The sequence below is a fragment of the Indicator indicator genome, chromosome 27 (genome assembly GCF_027791375.1).
Source record: "Indicator indicator isolate 239-I01 chromosome 27, UM_Iind_1.1, whole genome shotgun sequence".
NCBI classification, from domain to species: domain Eukaryota; kingdom Metazoa; phylum Chordata; class Aves; order Piciformes; family Indicatoridae; genus Indicator; species Indicator indicator.
This window is the reverse complement of record NC_072036.1, coordinates 5,318,617-5,335,927: the sequence shown is the minus strand read 5'-3', so window position 1 is coordinate 5,335,927 and position 17,311 is coordinate 5,318,617. Positions and strand designations below refer to the sequence as shown.

At 39.2% G+C, this 17,311-nt stretch overlaps 1 protein-coding gene across 1 annotated transcript in view; it reads right to left on the bottom strand.

The window, feature by feature from the left end:
* Positions 1-17,311, bottom strand: part of TRDN (triadin) — a 212,119-nt gene that overhangs the window by 22,792 nt on the left and 172,016 nt on the right. The window contains 2 exon segments of the mRNA XM_054393020.1: positions 3,466-3,513; positions 4,900-4,926. Coding sequence (XP_054248995.1) covers positions 3,466-3,513; positions 4,900-4,926 — 75 coding nt within the window.

Sequence of the window (17,311 nt, the reverse complement as noted above, 5' to 3'; positions counted from 1 at the left end):
CAGTCTGAATGCCAGTTCATGCAGCCTGCTGCTGGGCAAGCTTACCTAAACCCCCTTGGATATCCATCACAAAACCTTGGAGCAGTGCTGAGCTTCTGCTGATCTCATGAGAAAAGCTGCCAGAGTTCACACACGTGCTCTTGAGCTGCCTGTGGCTTTGCTCAGCACAGTTCTCAGATGACACAGACCCATGTCAACATCAGCCAGCAGAGCTCAGCTGCCTCTCCTCAGAGTCTGCTGGGAGGTAAAGCTTCAAGCAGAGGCATAGGTGGGGAATACATTTTCAGGTGGGGGTTGTCTTAACATGCCAGTGGCCCAGTCAGGTGGGAATTGGGATGTTGCTTTTCAGGTCTCTACTCTGCCCAGTTTGGATGACTTTAACTTCATCTTTCACAGCTCAGTTCTCATTTTCTCACTTCTCCCATATCTGAAATTAAACCTCTCTCTCAACCTCTACCTTTCAACACTTACATACATCACAACTTTTCATTTACATTTGCAATACATTTAAGACACATTCAGGTTATAAACTGGTGGAAGCAGTTGCCTCACAGAGGTGTAGGGGAAAAGGAGGGGGCATCAGATTGAAGCTGACAATGGTTGAATGGCAGTCAGGTCAGGCAGGGATGTCCACTCCCCTGAAGCCATTGAATTCATCTGAAGAGTAGTTGGCTAAGTGCCCTCCTGGGTAGTCTGTCTGTGCATGCATTAAGCTGCTGGGCTCCTGAATATGAGCAGTGTTTCCAGCCTGGCAGTCAAACTTGTGTTGAAATGAGATGATGGATGGAAGTACTGGGAAAGGGAGGGGTGACCAGAACTGCCTGTGAATTATCAGATCCCTGGCTGACCCATCACTGTGCCTGTATGTCCTCAGACAGCCTCTGACTGCTGCTCTTTTGTGGGAGCTATTTCTCTGGAACCCAAATGCCCAAGGTTGGATGCTGAATCCTAATCTGCACTCTGACTAAATATGGGGATAGTGTTTAGAAGTGCAGGCTGTCATCTTGACATACATGGCATTTCCTTTGAATGGAGCATGCAACTTCCAGAGTTTTTTTTAAATCTAAGGACAGAGAACACATTTTTCTTCTTCTCTCTGCTGATTTCATTTAAATTTGGCTCCCTGAGATTCCTAGAGGTAGTCACTGGCCAAAGAGTGTCTAAGAAGACATTTATCATAGGTCAATAGATGCAGAAATCTCCTCATTGCTGCACAGTCCATGTTTCTCATTCATAACAAGAAGCCCCAAGTAAGAAGCTACAGTGCAAATATGGACAAGAAACATGCAGCAATTGTGCTTTGGAGCTGGGCTGGTCTGGGCTTCTTGTGGTTTGTTTCTGGAATAAAATCAGCACTGAAGGGGGAAAATACAGGGAGAGAGAAAGCTGCACAGTTACTAATCTTTTCTCTTTGGAAATAAAACATAGCCCTTCATTACTATGCTTTTCAGTTGTCATCTGGTAGGTGGTGATTTAATTTCTTTTCACTTGTATTAAGTTTAGGCTTTCTCCCCACTTGCTCAGCTATTGTTATAGTCAGCAGTGAATTAAACAAAATCTCTTCTTCATTTCATGGCTGTCTGTGAAGCTAGAAGTGTTTTTATAGCACAAGCAGCAGCTTGAAGATGCAGCTTGCTGAGATAAAGAATTCTCTTTCTGCTCTTAGATGAGTTTTAGCATATGAGGGTACATTTCACTGATTTAGATGGGGATATTCATTTTTCCATGCACCAATACACAAAAATCCCAGCATGCTGACTTTAAGCATAGGTCCTGCACTATCCACTGGATTAATGACAAATAAAGCTCACAAGCTTTGGATCTTCTCTTTCTTTGGATAAGATCTCAAGAATTGGAGCTTCTCTTTCTTTGGATATGATGCCTGCCCTTATGAATGCTAAATAAGATATTTTAGATTTTTCTAATCCTGGTGAAAATTTCAGCGATGTTTGCTCTGTAACTCTTTGGACTTATCAATTAAGTCTGTGGGTGGAGAGGGTGTCTGATCCATTTAAAAGTGTGGGAGGGATATCTTTGCAAAAGTAATTCATCCTTGAAAAGGAAGTGTCTTGGACAGGTCTGTAGACTTGCATCCATCTGGGAGTAAATACAGGATTTCCTTGGTGTTAATTCGTCTACCTAATCTGCAACCAAAATACACAGCAAGTATTGATCTGCTGATTCTTGACACTTTTCCTGGCAGTTCTCCAGGAGGTGACTATGTTTTTCCTCTTTGAGTTTCTCTAATTATTAGTTATAACCAGAAGGAAAATTGAAGGAGTAAATCATCAAAAGTTAAGGAGAGTACTCTCACTGAGAGAAAAACTCTTCAGACAGGAGGAAGCTTCACAAAATCATTTCTGTTCACCAGGTTCAGTATGAAGAGAAGCAGTGAGAAAGTAACCTGATGAGGATAGTGCACAGACTTTTGGCAAAAGCAGAAGTAATATTTCCAATTTCTCACATACTTTTTGTTAACTATATCATGAGGAGTGTGGAAAAAAATGAAAATTCGATGACCTCATAATGCTATAAAATGTCCAAATTGGTGTTTGTTCTTTTTTTTTTGGTGAATTTTTCAGAAAAATTCTGATTTTGCCTTTATTTTTATTAAACTCAGAGTTTAAAGTTCTGAAATATTGCATTGGAGAGAATTTCATTCCTCTGCAGAGCTCTAGTTTTGCAGCACTAATATTTTGGTTTATTTTGTTTTCTTGATGAATTTCAATGGAAAAATGCAAAGCTGCAGACATTTCTCTGTGTATTGCAGGCAGTTTCAGAGGAAATTCATCAGGAATGAATTCTCTTGCTTTACTTGCTCTTAGACATGTACACAAACCACTCCTTAATTTAAGGATTTCCCTACTGGTTCAATACATTTTCTGAAATTCTCTAGTTTCTTGCTTGTGTGATACTTCTAAGTGTGATGACAAGAGGCATAGGAATAATAGTTGGAAGCTGCTCTGAACCAAGGTGAAAAAGGAGACCACTGCTTTGTAGAGCATAATTCAGTTTTTTAACTCAAGAGTACTCATTGGCACACAGCAGGTAGAATCATTACTACCATGGCTTGCAGATTAATACTTTCAGGCATCAACTAAAACTCAACACAGCTCTTTAAGCAACCATTAATCACCTGAGAATAGATCTTTTATGCTAAAGGAAATTTAGCAAGCCTTTAATTTTTACTCCTTTTTTTTTTTTTTCTCCCCACTTCAGACATTTGAATTCCAAGAGTTTTGGTTTGGAGTACACTGTACTAAACTAGAGTAAGCTCTGTAAAAGCTCAATCCTTTTAGTTAAATTTCACCCTTATTTTTGTTCCTCTACCATATCCTGAAAAAGACACTGACACAAAGCAAAAAAACCCCAAACAATGCCTAGCTCAAGATTGTCTCCAGGTATTGCAAGCCACAAATATTGAGTGGAGCCTGGAGTAACTGGAAATTAAATGACAAAACCTACCTGGCTTAGTTTGAGGGACAGCTTTGTCATGTTTAGTACGTTCATGCTCTGCAAATAAGAAGAACCCCTACATTAGAAGACTTTTTAGTGTTTAAATCATAGGAAAGAATTATTAAAGTTTGGAAAAGGCCTCTAGGATCATCAAGGCAACCACTAAACCATGTCCCATACACCATGTCTACATGTTTTTTGAACACCTCCAAGGATGGTGATCCCACCACCTCCCTGAGCAGCCTGTGCCAGTGCCTGACCATCCTCTCAGTAAAGAAATTGTTCCTAATATCCAATCTAAACCTCCCCTGGTGCAACCTGAGAACTTCTCCTATTGCTTGTTATTTGGGAAGAGAGAACAAACCAACCTCACTACAATTTTCACACTGATTCTTACTAACATTTTATAAGCTGAGTTGGTATTGCACATTCACACTAGACATCAGAAAAGAAATAATCAGTATCTTTCTTGAGAAAAGGAATTTAACTCGTTTCCCCCCTAAACAATAATGAAAATGTTTCACTTTTTAATGTGGTTTAAGAAATCACAAAATTTCCTTCTATGTTTTTCAGAAATATGGAATCACAGAATCAAATCATAGAATAGAATCATTAAGGTTGGAAAATACCTCTAAGATCATGAAGTCCAGTCATCAATCCAACACCACCATACCCAGTCCCAAATTCATCATAGAATTATTACATTCTTCTAATTTTGATAGCTACCACCTGTCTTCTATAAATAAAACATCTCCTTGGTAATTTAATATAGAACTCAGGAAAGTATTTTATTACAGCAGAATTGGGGTTGTCTCATGTAGAACAGCAAATAAAAGTTCAGTTTATTGCATAAAGGAAAAAAATAGCTTGCCACAGTTCTCTCCTAGTCTGGATGCCAGAGATATATTGTAAAGCAGTAACAGCAATAAATACTATACTGTATTAAAATATAAGCTGTATGCAATTTTGTGCTATTTTAAAACAGTGGGATATCCAAACCCCAACATTATGAGACAGGAAAAGAAGGGTAGAGCATTTCAGAGGAATGTTAAAAGCATTTTTTCATTCTGATTTTTAACAGCTATGTTTCTGTCGTGTAGCAGGTGAGGACCGCAGCGTACCAGGAGATGAATCTCACTTTATTGCTTGGATCAGAGCCCTGGCCAGAGAACTGCACAAGCCCATCTTCATCTGTGTCCTCCCTGAGTTGTTTGGTGTGGGTCTTACCTTAGCTCAGATTGTAAAATGTCTTCCAGGCAAAGTGGGACCTGTGAAACACACCTGCTCCTGCGTTACAGAAAGAGTCACTGAAAAGCAGTTTCACAAGACAAAATTTCCTGGGGGCTTGTGTTGATGAAACCCATCTGAAGCTGCTGAAACACTGATGACAGAAAGGAATACCTTCCTCCTAAAAGCCACATTCACTCTCAAGCTGATACTTACTGTGTTCATGAGGTTTCTCTGAGGTAGCTAGAAGCAAACAAAAAAAGGTGCGTTTTAATATATATATTTTTGGTGACTTTAATGCAGGATTTGCTGCATTTATTCATGATGGTTGTAGACAAGCAAAATCAGCAGTCAGTGAAGCCTGTATTGAAGCGTGCAACTTTTACTATTGTCCTACTTATTCTATCCTCCCCAGACCCCAAACTGGGACACTCAAGGAACACAGGCACCATAAATTCCTCATTTAGCTAATGTGTGATACAAACAGCCTGGAAGGCTCTGTGCCTTAGTAGGTTGAGTTGCCCTCACTGGATGGTGACTATATGTCAAACCTAGGGCAGATATCTTCCTAAGGGAGGTGCTTTAGTTCAGTACCCACCCCACTAAGACACAGACCATAAGGCATCCAATACTGGACCAAACCAGACAGATGATCTTAGGTCAGGTGAACATATTACACCTAGGGCAGTGAAAATGTAGGAGGGCAGTCAAAATGTAAGACTGAGTGTCCCTGACAATTGCACCTGCCCTAGTGCCCCTTCAGTGAATATCAGAGATTCAGAGATACTCCAAGGAGCAGAAAGATGTGTTTGAAAATGTGATTAACACAATGAGAGCACATCTAAACAAAAGGACTCAGAATTTCAGTTCCATAGCTCCTAAACATGATGCCATTTCATTTCACTTATTTTCCACGGGGGAAAAAAAAAAAAAAAAAGGAAAACCAACCAACCAAACAAACCCACAAACAGATGAGGTAAAACTGAAAACTTTCTCCATGGACCTCAAGAGAACATTCCTCTGGTAACATAAGAGCTCAGGGAGCTGTATTTAATGCCAGTCTACAGAAAGAAGTGAAATGCCAGGACTTAGCCCACCAGTTGGATTTTTCTTCTTGATGTTTGCAAGACAGCTGTTGTTTTTAAGAGACTAAAGGCTCTACCACCTGCAGGTGCAGGGGATAAGTTGCCTTTGCAGGCTCAGCAGCACAAGCAGTGATTCTGCTGCCATGAGATCCCAGGCTGCGAGTCACTGAACTCTGGAGCTCTCACCTGGGGCAAAAAAAGTAACTGCTGCGCAAAAGGGGTTTTATTTTGCTTGTTTTCCCTGCAGTATGAAAACAATCCCACTTTATCTCCAACCTCTGTTTAACCCAAGATGTTGCTGTGCATGTAAGGAGATGGTGTGCAGAGCAAAAGATGGTGAAATATTTTTGATGGTAATAGAGACTAAAGACATAAGTGAAGTGCATATATTTGTTCCTCTGTGAGGGATCAGAAATGAGAACATCAGAGGAACAAAGATCCCATGACAAAGATATTTGCTATCTTTATCTTCCCTGGAGGTTTTGAAAAGACACTTGGATGAGGAGTTTAGGGACATGGATTAAAAGCTGTGTTCAGGGAGCTGTGAGATTATGGTTGGTGTCAATGATCTTAAGGTTTTTGCCAACTTTTAAGAAAACCTCTGTAATTGTAGGCTCAATTGTTTTGCCTAAACACCCTAAACCCACAAAAAGTAGTTCCCTAAACTTCATAATCTTGTGTAAATTCTATTGCAGTTGAATATCCATAAAATAAGTCTGAAATTTATGGAGGACATTGGTTTTGTATTGTGTCAAAAGACCTAGCAAGACATGCCCATCTAGCTCTGTGTTTCTATTTGAAGAAGGAAATATTAATGGCAAATAAAAAGCAATAATTCAATTTCAAGGGCTGACATAACTTACTTTTGTAACTATCACAGGATATAGTGTCACATAACACTTTCATTGACCACAAACAGTATCAGAGCTAGGCCACATGTGAACAGTGTTCATTTAAAGACTTTGTACTGACCCTGCTTAAGGAACTTTACAAACTAGCTTTTGTTAAAGCATCCTCACCTCAGACCTGCAATTTGGTTTTAAAACACTACAACGAAAACAAAACTCCAATGCCTTAACTTTCTAAGAGAAGTCACCCTTTTTCTGGGGGTGAATGTGAGTCACAGAAAATATTTGAAGCAATAGGAATTCAGCCCAGCTCTGCTCCATCAAATTTAGGAAGGAAGCTCTGTTGCCCTTGTCCTTATTTTTTGTTAGATAAAGTCATAGAATGTCACTATGCAGTCAGAGCTTTAACACTGAGAGTAATGCTGTCAGATTTTTGCCTAAAAGCAGTTTTCTTCTGTTTCAATGGGGTTTTAATTTTTTTTTTAATGGCATAACACTCAGAGATATTTCTACTGCCTATTTTGATAAAAAAACAATGATCTTCCAAAGATAAAAGTTTTTACAGGATGGTCTTTATGACCATCTTTTGAGATGCCATAAACACTTTCAAGCCATGAATACTTCTGTTTTATCAAATCTGCTTATTATGACTTCCATCCATTCAATATTAATCCTGTCCTTCTTATGTGTCACATTATCTCATCAAAGACATAATTCAAATGACATACAGTAAGCAGAAAGCTGAAAAATGAAATCCCAGGGGTCTTAGATTCATTTTCACAGTATCACAACTGTCTGTAACACAGATCTCCTGATTTTTTAGTCCACTTAGTGAAAAGGGAAAGAAGCTAAAAGCTGAATATCAAAGACCTAGTCAGACTTTCCAGATTATTTAATGATTTATTACATAGTATTTAAACCAAAAGGGTGAAAAATAAAAGGCTGTCTGGTGCTCTCACTCATTTCATGTAGCACTGAAAGTAAAGCAGCTCTATTCCAATTCTGTGCCTAGTTAAGCTGTGAAACTCCATGCTGCACAATAGGTGGATGATGACAATTTTCATGATTTCAAGAAGTGACTGGGGAAATTAAAGAAAAATCTAGCAAATGCTCTTAAACATAAAGACATGGTTTCTGGCTTAGGAAGTCCTTGAGTTGAGAGGGAGGGAGGTCACTAGGTGATCCTGTGTGGCTGTTTCATTCCTCTACTCTTTGCTGGCTGGGCCATTAGAGAAGAGAGGAAATTGTGTTAGGTGGATTCTTGGTCTCACTTCAAATGGATGTTCTGATGTTGACTGCTTGCTGTTCACAATGTTAGAAAATTCAGTCCTAAGTATAGAATCATACAATTATAGCCTATTTTGGGTTGGAAAGGACCTCTAAAGGTCAGCTAGTCTAATCTCTCTTGAAGGGAGCAGGGACATCTTCAACTAGAACAGGCTGCTCAGAGCCACAACCAACCTTTTATCAGCCTTTTACCATCCTAAGCCAGTGTCTCACCACCCTTAGCATAAATTCCTTCCTTGCATCTAGTACAGATGCAAGCTCTTAGTTTAGTTTACCTCTTGTCCTGTCACAGCAGGCTTTGCTGAAAATATTGTCCTTAGTCAAGCTAAGTCCCATTGTCCCTGAAAGTGACCTCTAGACAACATTTTGTCCCTTAGACAAATCATTGGACAAAATCCCACAAAACTCAGTGGGAATACTGTAGTCTGCAAGACTTTAAGATGCCATGTCATTCTGCCCAGTCAGCAATGTGCTTGTCATTTGAGGCTGAACAAAACAATTTTGTTCTAGACCATGCAAGGTCTTTCAGCCTGTGGAGCAACAGCATTATCAAAAAGTCAATCAGAATAAAATATATTCCTTATACAGGTCCAGTTCAGCATGTCTCAGATGGCCATAATTTCTGTTAAAAAAGGGGATTATTAGGATTTGTCACTCTTCCAGAACAGCTTTCTCTTTGTGAAGTTATTGCCTATACTCTTTGCCATTCAAAGGAGAAGTTGAATGTTCCCACAAGTTCTTTAGAGCAGCAGACTTGATCTCACATATCTGCTTCTATCCTACTCAAGTCCTCCTGGCTGCCTGAGCAGCTGGCAGACTGATTGTGCAGAAAAAACAGTTTAATGACCATATGTCTAAAAAAATGACTCCTCACAAAACAGATTAGCAGCAGCAAGCTTCCTATAAAGAAAATGGCAAATAGTTACCCTATGGATTGATCTAAGTGGAAGAGTGTGGTGGTGGCACAAGCAGAGGAAGTTGGTGAATGATTATATTAAAGAGCATGCTGTGCCAGCCTGGTCCTCACAAGCCTCTCAATTCCCTAGTGGTCATTTTAAATTTCTGGTTTACTTTAAACCTAGTATTTGCCAGGATATTTGTTCAGGGTTCCACACATTAAGGAAGTTTTATTCCACATTAACATGATAAGGATGAAATACTAAGTGATTTATTTAAGACTATCTGAAATGTTTGCAGGGAAGCAGAGAAGTTGATGTTCCAGCTAGTGCTCTCACTCATATTCATCTGAGGGGAGGGCTCCTTTGGCTCTGTGCAGCACCATAGACTTCCTTGGACCACTGCTTCAGCATCCCTCTTGTGACTGATGATGATGATAGAGTACATGGTGAAGGCAAACCCTGCAAAATTGCCGTGACTTGCCATTGTAATTAATAATTAGCCTTGATATTACTGCCTGTAGGGTATTCACTTCCAACAAACTGATCATTCTATAGATGCTTTCCACCAAAAAAGCTATCAGGCTGCTCTCACAATTTCTTCTGTGTTGTTGCCATTACCAAAGCAGCCTGGTCCAACATCGTTACCTTCCTGTTGTTAGCATGTCCCTGTCCTTGCTGTTTGCTTTTCCTTATACCTGGGAGTTGCATAGTGAAGAATGAGCTGAGTCCTGCTTTTGGAGGATTTTGCTGGTGTTGTCTAGAGTGAAACTAATTTTTAACTGGCAGTTCAAGAGTACTTTATGCAACTGGGAAAAAAAAAACAACAACAAAAAAAGTGGTTGAGAAAAAGGAGGGAAGGGGAAAACTTTAGCATGGGGTAAATATAGTAGAAGGAGCAAAGAAGTACAGACATTTCCAACATTTTAAAATGATTTTTAATGAGAGGAATTGCTTCAACTTGAATCCGAGATGCATGCCTGTAGGGAGCATCAGTAATAATCCCAATCTTTCCCTGTTTCCCAGTTCGTCAGTTAAACAATAGAAATGCACTGGGAAACGTAAGCCTTGTTGAAACAGCAATCTTGTATGATAGCACTGAAAGCTAATGTCTTTAAAGTACTACGAATCTTAACATCCCAGGAGAAAAAAAAAATTCTTCCATCGATGGAGCTGGAAAGAATAAAATCTCAGTGAAGTGTAGATGAGGCACATGTGCTGCGTTAATGCATTTCATCTTTAGGCTCTTGTGGCGAAAGACCTGAAGAGCTTCCTCTCAATATCATCCTCAGCTTCTGACGTTTTCATGTGCTCTTCCCTGAAATTGTGGGATGGGAACACACAGATGAGGGACAATATGCTTAACGAGCTTTCACTTTTAGTAATATCAGTTTTACATTGGCATATAGCTAAGGCAAAACATAGCCAAGCTCAGCTCATGCTTTAGTGCAACACAAATTATTGACTGGTGAAGGATGGCTGAGTGAAGTTGGGCAGATTGAGGTGTGTAGGATGTTAGGGTGATGGCATGGTTTTCTCAAGCATTGTTTTCTCAAGCATTGTTTTCTCAATGTGGACTTCAGCTTATGAAAAACTAGTGGTGTTCACCATTCTGTATAAACAATTGGAGCCAAAGGGAGCACCTCTTGCAGATGTTAATGTTCATTAATATTTGAGCCTTCAATCTGCTTCATAACGCCTGTCACTTGTGAAAGGTTCCAAACAAATCCCAGCTTCCATGCAAACACAAACATCTTTACTGAGCTCCCTCTTAACTCTGACTAGATTTGCAAAAGTGGATTCATGGCTGAATGCACTTATTAAAGAAATGTAAAATAATTTTAGGTTCACATAATTTCATCAGTAAGACAAACAGCCTGATGAAAATCGAGAAAAGAAGAAATTTAGAGGAGATATTAGTTTATATTAGGAATGAATTTAAAAGGAATTTAAGGAATAAATTTAAAAAATCATTAGCTTCTGAAAAGATGGCTTGAGTTGGAAGGGACCTTAAAGAGCATCTAGTTCCAAGCCCCCTTCCATGGACGGGGACACCTTCAGCTAGACCATGCTGTTCAAAGCCTCATCCAGCCTGATCATAAACACTTCCAGGGATAAGGTGTCCACAACCTCTCCGGGACACCTGTGTCTCACCACCCTCTTCTTCCTAATGTCCACTTTAAATCTACCCTGCTCTAGTTTCAAACCATTGCCCTTTGTGCTGTCATCACAGGCCCTTACAAAAAGTCTTTCTCCAGCTTTCCTGTATGCCCCCTTCAGGTACTAGAAGCCTGCTATTCCCAGTGTGCTACCCAAATTACCACGGTGTTTAAGGCAGAGGTCTAACGACCAGCTCCAAGAGACAGAACATCCTGAGCCATCTTCATTCCTCATGAAATGCTGCTGATCACTGCTTTTTTTGCTTTAATTACAACTTTGTAAGAGCACACTTTGGAAAATGATGTCTGCATAGACAAAAAAAGGAAATGTGGATTGCCACTAGAAGAACTGCTCTTCCTGGAATTGCATCTGAGCAAAATAACTCCAAATATTCACTTGCAGACATCTTGGTGCAGAGCACTAAAGCAATAATTTATCCCATGGGGAAATTTTTATCCAATTAACCATGTGTTAGATGGATATCCAGGTGCTTAAGCACCTTGTGCTGAGTGGCAAGTGAGAGTGTTGCTGACAGGATGGCAGTATGCAGATATTACACCTAACAGAGGGTAACAACACAGGCCACCCATTACACTGATCACTCTTCCTTCAGAAATCACAGCTGCTTCATAACCATTAAAAAGCTTATTGAACTGTCTTCATGTATTGGTAGCAAGGTGATTCAAGTAAGTAAGAGTGATTAACACAAGTTGCAGTCATAAAAGCAACTGAAATGCTATGCCAGGACTATTGATATGAATGGGTTTGCACATTTGCTGCTAATCAAGCCACATAAAAAAGCATAATCTCAGTTTTACCTGGAATGGATTGCAAAAGTGTAACCAATAACAACATTTAGATTAATTCCTTTTGCTAATAAAATTGTGGGTTTGTTTCCTTTTTTTTTTTTAACCATTTGTGCAAGTTAGCATCATCAGTTTTCCAGCACTTAAATATGAGTACCCTGAAAACATGACTGAAGTATGAGTACCCTGAAAACTCACGTGCTAGAGAGTTAAACATGGAGTTTGCAGCTTAATATTGAGAATTATAGATGAAACATAATTTAATATATAATGAAATATAAACTAAGTACAGTGAGAGTAACTATTCAATCACCTATTAAGAGCTATGAGTTAAACATGGAGTTTGCAGCTTAATATTGAGAATTACAGATGAAACAATTTAATATATAATGAAATATAAACTAAGTACAGTGAGAGCAAATATTCAATCACCTATTAAGATCTATGAGTGGCTTTCTGCCTTTTCTCACCTCTCATCTCATTTTGAGGTCATATTCTTAAAAGAGAAGAGGTGAAGGTTTGGGGAGGGTTGTTAAAATAACAACAAATCGTTGCAGGTTGTTTCCTATTTTCGTTACTAAACATAAACTATGTTGCTTGTAACAGACAAGTCAGAAATGGAGGTATCTCCTGGGGGCAATTCCTTGCATTCTAACAGATATATAGAACAGATGAAACACTCTGTGCAGATGCTTATTTCTCTCCATTAACTCTAAAGGGAGACTGGGGTGAATAGCTTCAAGGTAGATGACTAACTTTAGACGCCTAAATTTGTATGAGTTAAAGCCTCTTAATGATCAAATTCATCTAAGGAGCTAAAGGAGTTCTTCAAATTTGTGAAGTCAGTGATACATCTTGAGCCTACTGCACTCATTATTGCTCTGCCTTCTTTCTATTTATACTGAATGGGTACTTTGGAAGGTGTTTTCTAGTCGTGTCTTATCCTAACTGAAATATCTGCAATATGGGAAATACATGAGCCTGCTCTCACCAAATCTGGCCATCACTTAACAGAGGTTGAACAGAACATTAAGTCTCACATAATCTTGCAAATTGGACATAAATTATTGAAACATTCCAAGACAGCTAAGACAAGGTAAACAGAGGTCAAGCAAATTTCAGCTACTTGATGTTGACTTTTCAAAGTGTTCTCTACAGATCATGCAAATCCTCCATTCATCAATATTCTCTGAAAATTCTGGGGGTTTGTTGCTTCAGCATGGGAAGTCAAAGTTCAGCTCTGTGCAGTCAGTCATCTATTAAATGCAAAACATTTTTTGGGCAGGAGGAGACTTACACTGAAGAATACCTTGTCTATAGCTTAAGACTGATGTAAATTGTTCTTCAGTAAACCCTGATTATTTAGCTCTGTGTTCAGGAAAGTGATGTCAGCTGCCAGCTCAAAGATCCTTTGGGCTCCATCTTGTGGCTAATTCAATCCCTGGTACCTTTTTGAGAGAGATGCCTCCTTTCAACTGCAGTCAAAATATCATTGCTAGTGTAAAAGGCACTGCAACATGTAGCTTTTAATTATTGTCTCAGATGTAATATTGAATTTTGGACACTATTTTAAGAAAATGCTTTTTAAAGTACTTCTACCTTTTTCTTTGTTTAGGAATACACATTCTGTTAGGGGCTGTGGGATACACTTCACAGTTACAGAATCACAGAATGGTGATCTGGAGATCATCTAGTCCAACCTCCTTGATAAAGCAGGATCACCCAGAGCAAGTTGCCCAGGATCACAATGTCCAGGCAGGTTTGGAATTTTTCCAGAGAAGGAGACTACACAGCCTCTCTGGACAGCCTGTTGCAGTGCTCTGGCACTCTCATAGCAAAATTGTTTTTCCTCATGTTTAAGTGAAACCTGTGTTCCAGTTTGTGCCTGTTGCCCCTTGTCTAATCACTGGACACTACTGAAAAGAACACAGCCCCATTCTTCTGACCTTCACCTTTTAGATATTGATCAACATTGATATAATTCCCTTTCAGGCTGCTCTTCTGAAGGCTTAACAGCCCCAGGTCCCTCAGTCTCTCCTTGTAAGAGAGATGCTCCCCTTCCCTCAGCATCCTTGTGGCCCTCCGTTGGACTCTCTCCAGTAGTTCCCTGTCTCTCTTGAACTGGGGATCCCAGAACTGGACATAATAATACTCCAGCTGTGGCCTCACAAGGGTGAATTAGGTAGTTCACTGTCATCTTTTAAGGCATGCTAGAAAACTGCAAGCTAAAGATGCATGTTGCACAAGTAGCATTTACAGCTGAACAGTAATTCCACATTGTTGTGGCCATTTGTTTTATGAGTAAGAAGGATGCCTTCCCATTTTTCTGGTCAGCTCCAAAGCTAAGCAGTTCTGAAATGCATTACAGCTCAGTTTATTTTATTTTATTTTATTTTATTATTTTATTTTATTTTATTTTATTTTATTTTATTTTATTTTATTTTATTTTATTTATTTTATTTTATTTTGTTTTGCTTTATTTTATTTTATTTTATTTTATTTTTTATTTTTTTTAATTTCATTTCATTTCATTTTATTTCATTTTGTTTCATTTTATTTCATTTCAGTTTGGAAAGCATCTTATTTTTAAACACATTGAAAATGGACACTGCTGTACCTTAGCCAATTCACACCACACTTTATGCACAGCAGCAGTTTCCAAGCTATGGATAGGGTACCATTACCACAAGTAATTGAAAGAAATTTTCCTTTCCTGGATTGGCAAATATACACAGTTTGGGGATGGAATGCACATGCCTTATATGTTTCTGCACTTGCTAGACATTAGCTGCACTCAGGCTACATGCAGTCTCTTACATCATGGTGCTTTTGATGGGAAAAGGTGAAAATGTGACCCTGCACACTCTCCTGTTAATTTATTATTACAAAACTTGTCAGGTGAATGTGTTTTTACCTATCTAAGACTGTTAAATGAATTTAAGAGCAAGCTGCTGAGTGATAATCCTGAAAATCAGAACAGAAGTCATCTTGTTAACACTCAGGTAGTTCTGCACCTTGGTATCTTAGAAGTACTGATACCACCTAGTTGTAGGCAGTTTGTAGAGGAGATATAGTCTCTACAGAAGACAACTACCCTGAATCAGAGCACTTAATTTTGCTCTCAGAAGTAAGACAGAGTTCTCTCTCTCTCTCTCTCCTTCATTAGATGTAGGGAGCAGCTGGCAAATCAGGTTTGTGATTCACTTTAAGCCATGAGACTTTTTCTTTCCTTGTATGCATGTGGATGTGTGACCCACAGGGATTATGCAATGGTTAAATCCTGCTGGGGTCTCTAGGATCATGGAAGTAATGAATCTTTGGGCAAGTTTTCCTGATATTGACCTGGAGAGAGAATTTACTAAGCTTAAGGTTGCTTGCTTGACATCCCCATCACAGCCTGTGCCCTCTTCATTCAGAGATCAGTGGGATGCTATGGGAACTGTGAACTGAAATGAGAAATTTCATTTTATATAGAACTAGGAAACCTTAGAATTGGCTTTAATCTGGCTCCATTTCACATAAAGCATATTTAGAGCTCCCTGTATTTATGAAATATTTTTAAAATATAAAAATACCATTTGGGGTTTTATTGAAACATTAACACCACTTTCCTTTAAAAAGGATACTTAAAATTGAAAATGCAGAAAGATTTTGGTGTCACAGCTCTGTGCACTGTTTTCTGGGCCCCCATCAGGAATATCTGTGTCTTTTCATTTGGACCTATGCACTTGAATCCCTGCTTGCAGTGTTTCGAATTATGAGCAGTTGTTTTATTTTGTGTGAGTGTTCTAGCAGCCAGATTTGCTCTCAGAGATTTTAGGAAGTTCCTTCCTCATGCAAAGGGTTGCTGCCTCTTGGCCTTTAGTAATTGCCAACTTTTTTTCACATTTCTATGACAATTCTCCTGTCCCACACCCATTGAAGGATAACATGATGCTGGAAGCTGAAGCTGTTTTCTAGGACCTCAGTCACAAAGTCTTGGAGAGCTGACCTTTCATATAGAAATGGTTACTGCATAGATTTCATGCATAAGTTGTACCTTAAGGTTCCTGTTAGTATCATTAGTGTTTGGAGAAATCAGTGAAAAACATAAAGTTTCTTCATCTTAATTTTGTTCTTTTCACTTTCAAACTCCTTCTTGTCTGATTTATGCTATGCACGGAGTGTACCCTTGATAGAAAGTGTCATTCCATCTTCTCTTTTGATGATGGCTTGTCACTCTGCATTGCTCATTATTCTTGTTTTTCTAGATGAAGGGTGTGTGTGTGAATAAGACAGAATAATTGGAGACAGTTTCATATAGAGTGCAGTGCCTCTGTGCTGCATGATTCGCATGATAAGTGGTGAAGAGGTATTTGAGCTGTGCCTGCTACTACCACAATACATTTTGGGTAATGAAACAGTCAATTTACAGCACTGCCTGGCTACTTCTATTATTTTTTTTTTTTCAGCTGAACAAAAAAATACTATGTCCTTAAGCTAAACAGCAAGCATTGCCCCTTTTCATTGCCAGTCAGAGGAATACACATGCAACCTGCAGCAATTTTTAATGCTAACAGAATAAGGAGAAATAAATAAAAGCTGATCATATTTGGAGTCAGCCACTAACATGCAATATTTTCCATGTGGAACCTGCAGACAATGTGAAGTAAAATGAGAAAGCTAAAGTAGGGCATGCTTATGTTTTGGAAGAGGCCTTGTTAATTCTGTCCATTTGTCCATTTTAGTGCATATCTACTGAAGATACCAACATCACTGAACCAGTTTTCCTTAGTTCTCTAGCTAGTGGAAAATTTCATTGAACTAGCACTGGTGAGGGTGCACCTTGAACACTGGGTTCAGTTTTGGGTCCCTCACCACAAGAAGGACATGGAGGTGCTGGAGAGTGTCCAGAGAAGAGCAACAAAGCTGATGAAGGGTCTGGAGAACAGGGCTGGTGAGGAGTGGCTGAGGGAACTGGGGGTGTTTGGTCTGTAGAAGAGGAGGCTGAGGGGAGGCTTTGTTCCTCTTGACAGCTCCCTGAAGGGAGGTTATGTTGAGGTGTCTTTCTCTTCTTCCAAGTAATAAGTGACAGGATGAGAGCAAACATCCTGAAGTTGTGCCAGGGAGGTTTAGACTGGGTGTTAGGAAAAAAATTTGTCACTGAAAGGGTTATCTGGCTCAACCCAGGGAGATTACTGGAGGTATTAAGAGATGTGTCAATGTGGTGGTGCTTAGGGACATGGTTGAGTGGTAGACTTGGCAGTGTTAGGTTACAGTTGAACATGATGATCTTAAAGCTCTTTTCCAACTTAAATAATCCTATGATTCAATGTTTGTCACTGGAATGACTACCTTCCTTGCTGACAATCTTGACTGTGATCTCAGAAAAACAGGGGAAGGCTTAGTCAAAAAAAAACAAAAACAAAAACAAAAACAAAAACCAAACTATAATATCAGAAGAATGACCAAAGCTGACTTTCAGTTTGTACCTCCATGTTTCTGTGAAGTAGATTGGTGGTGGTAACCAGCAGCATGAAGTAAACTTTGCCTTGAGCCAGGTGCTT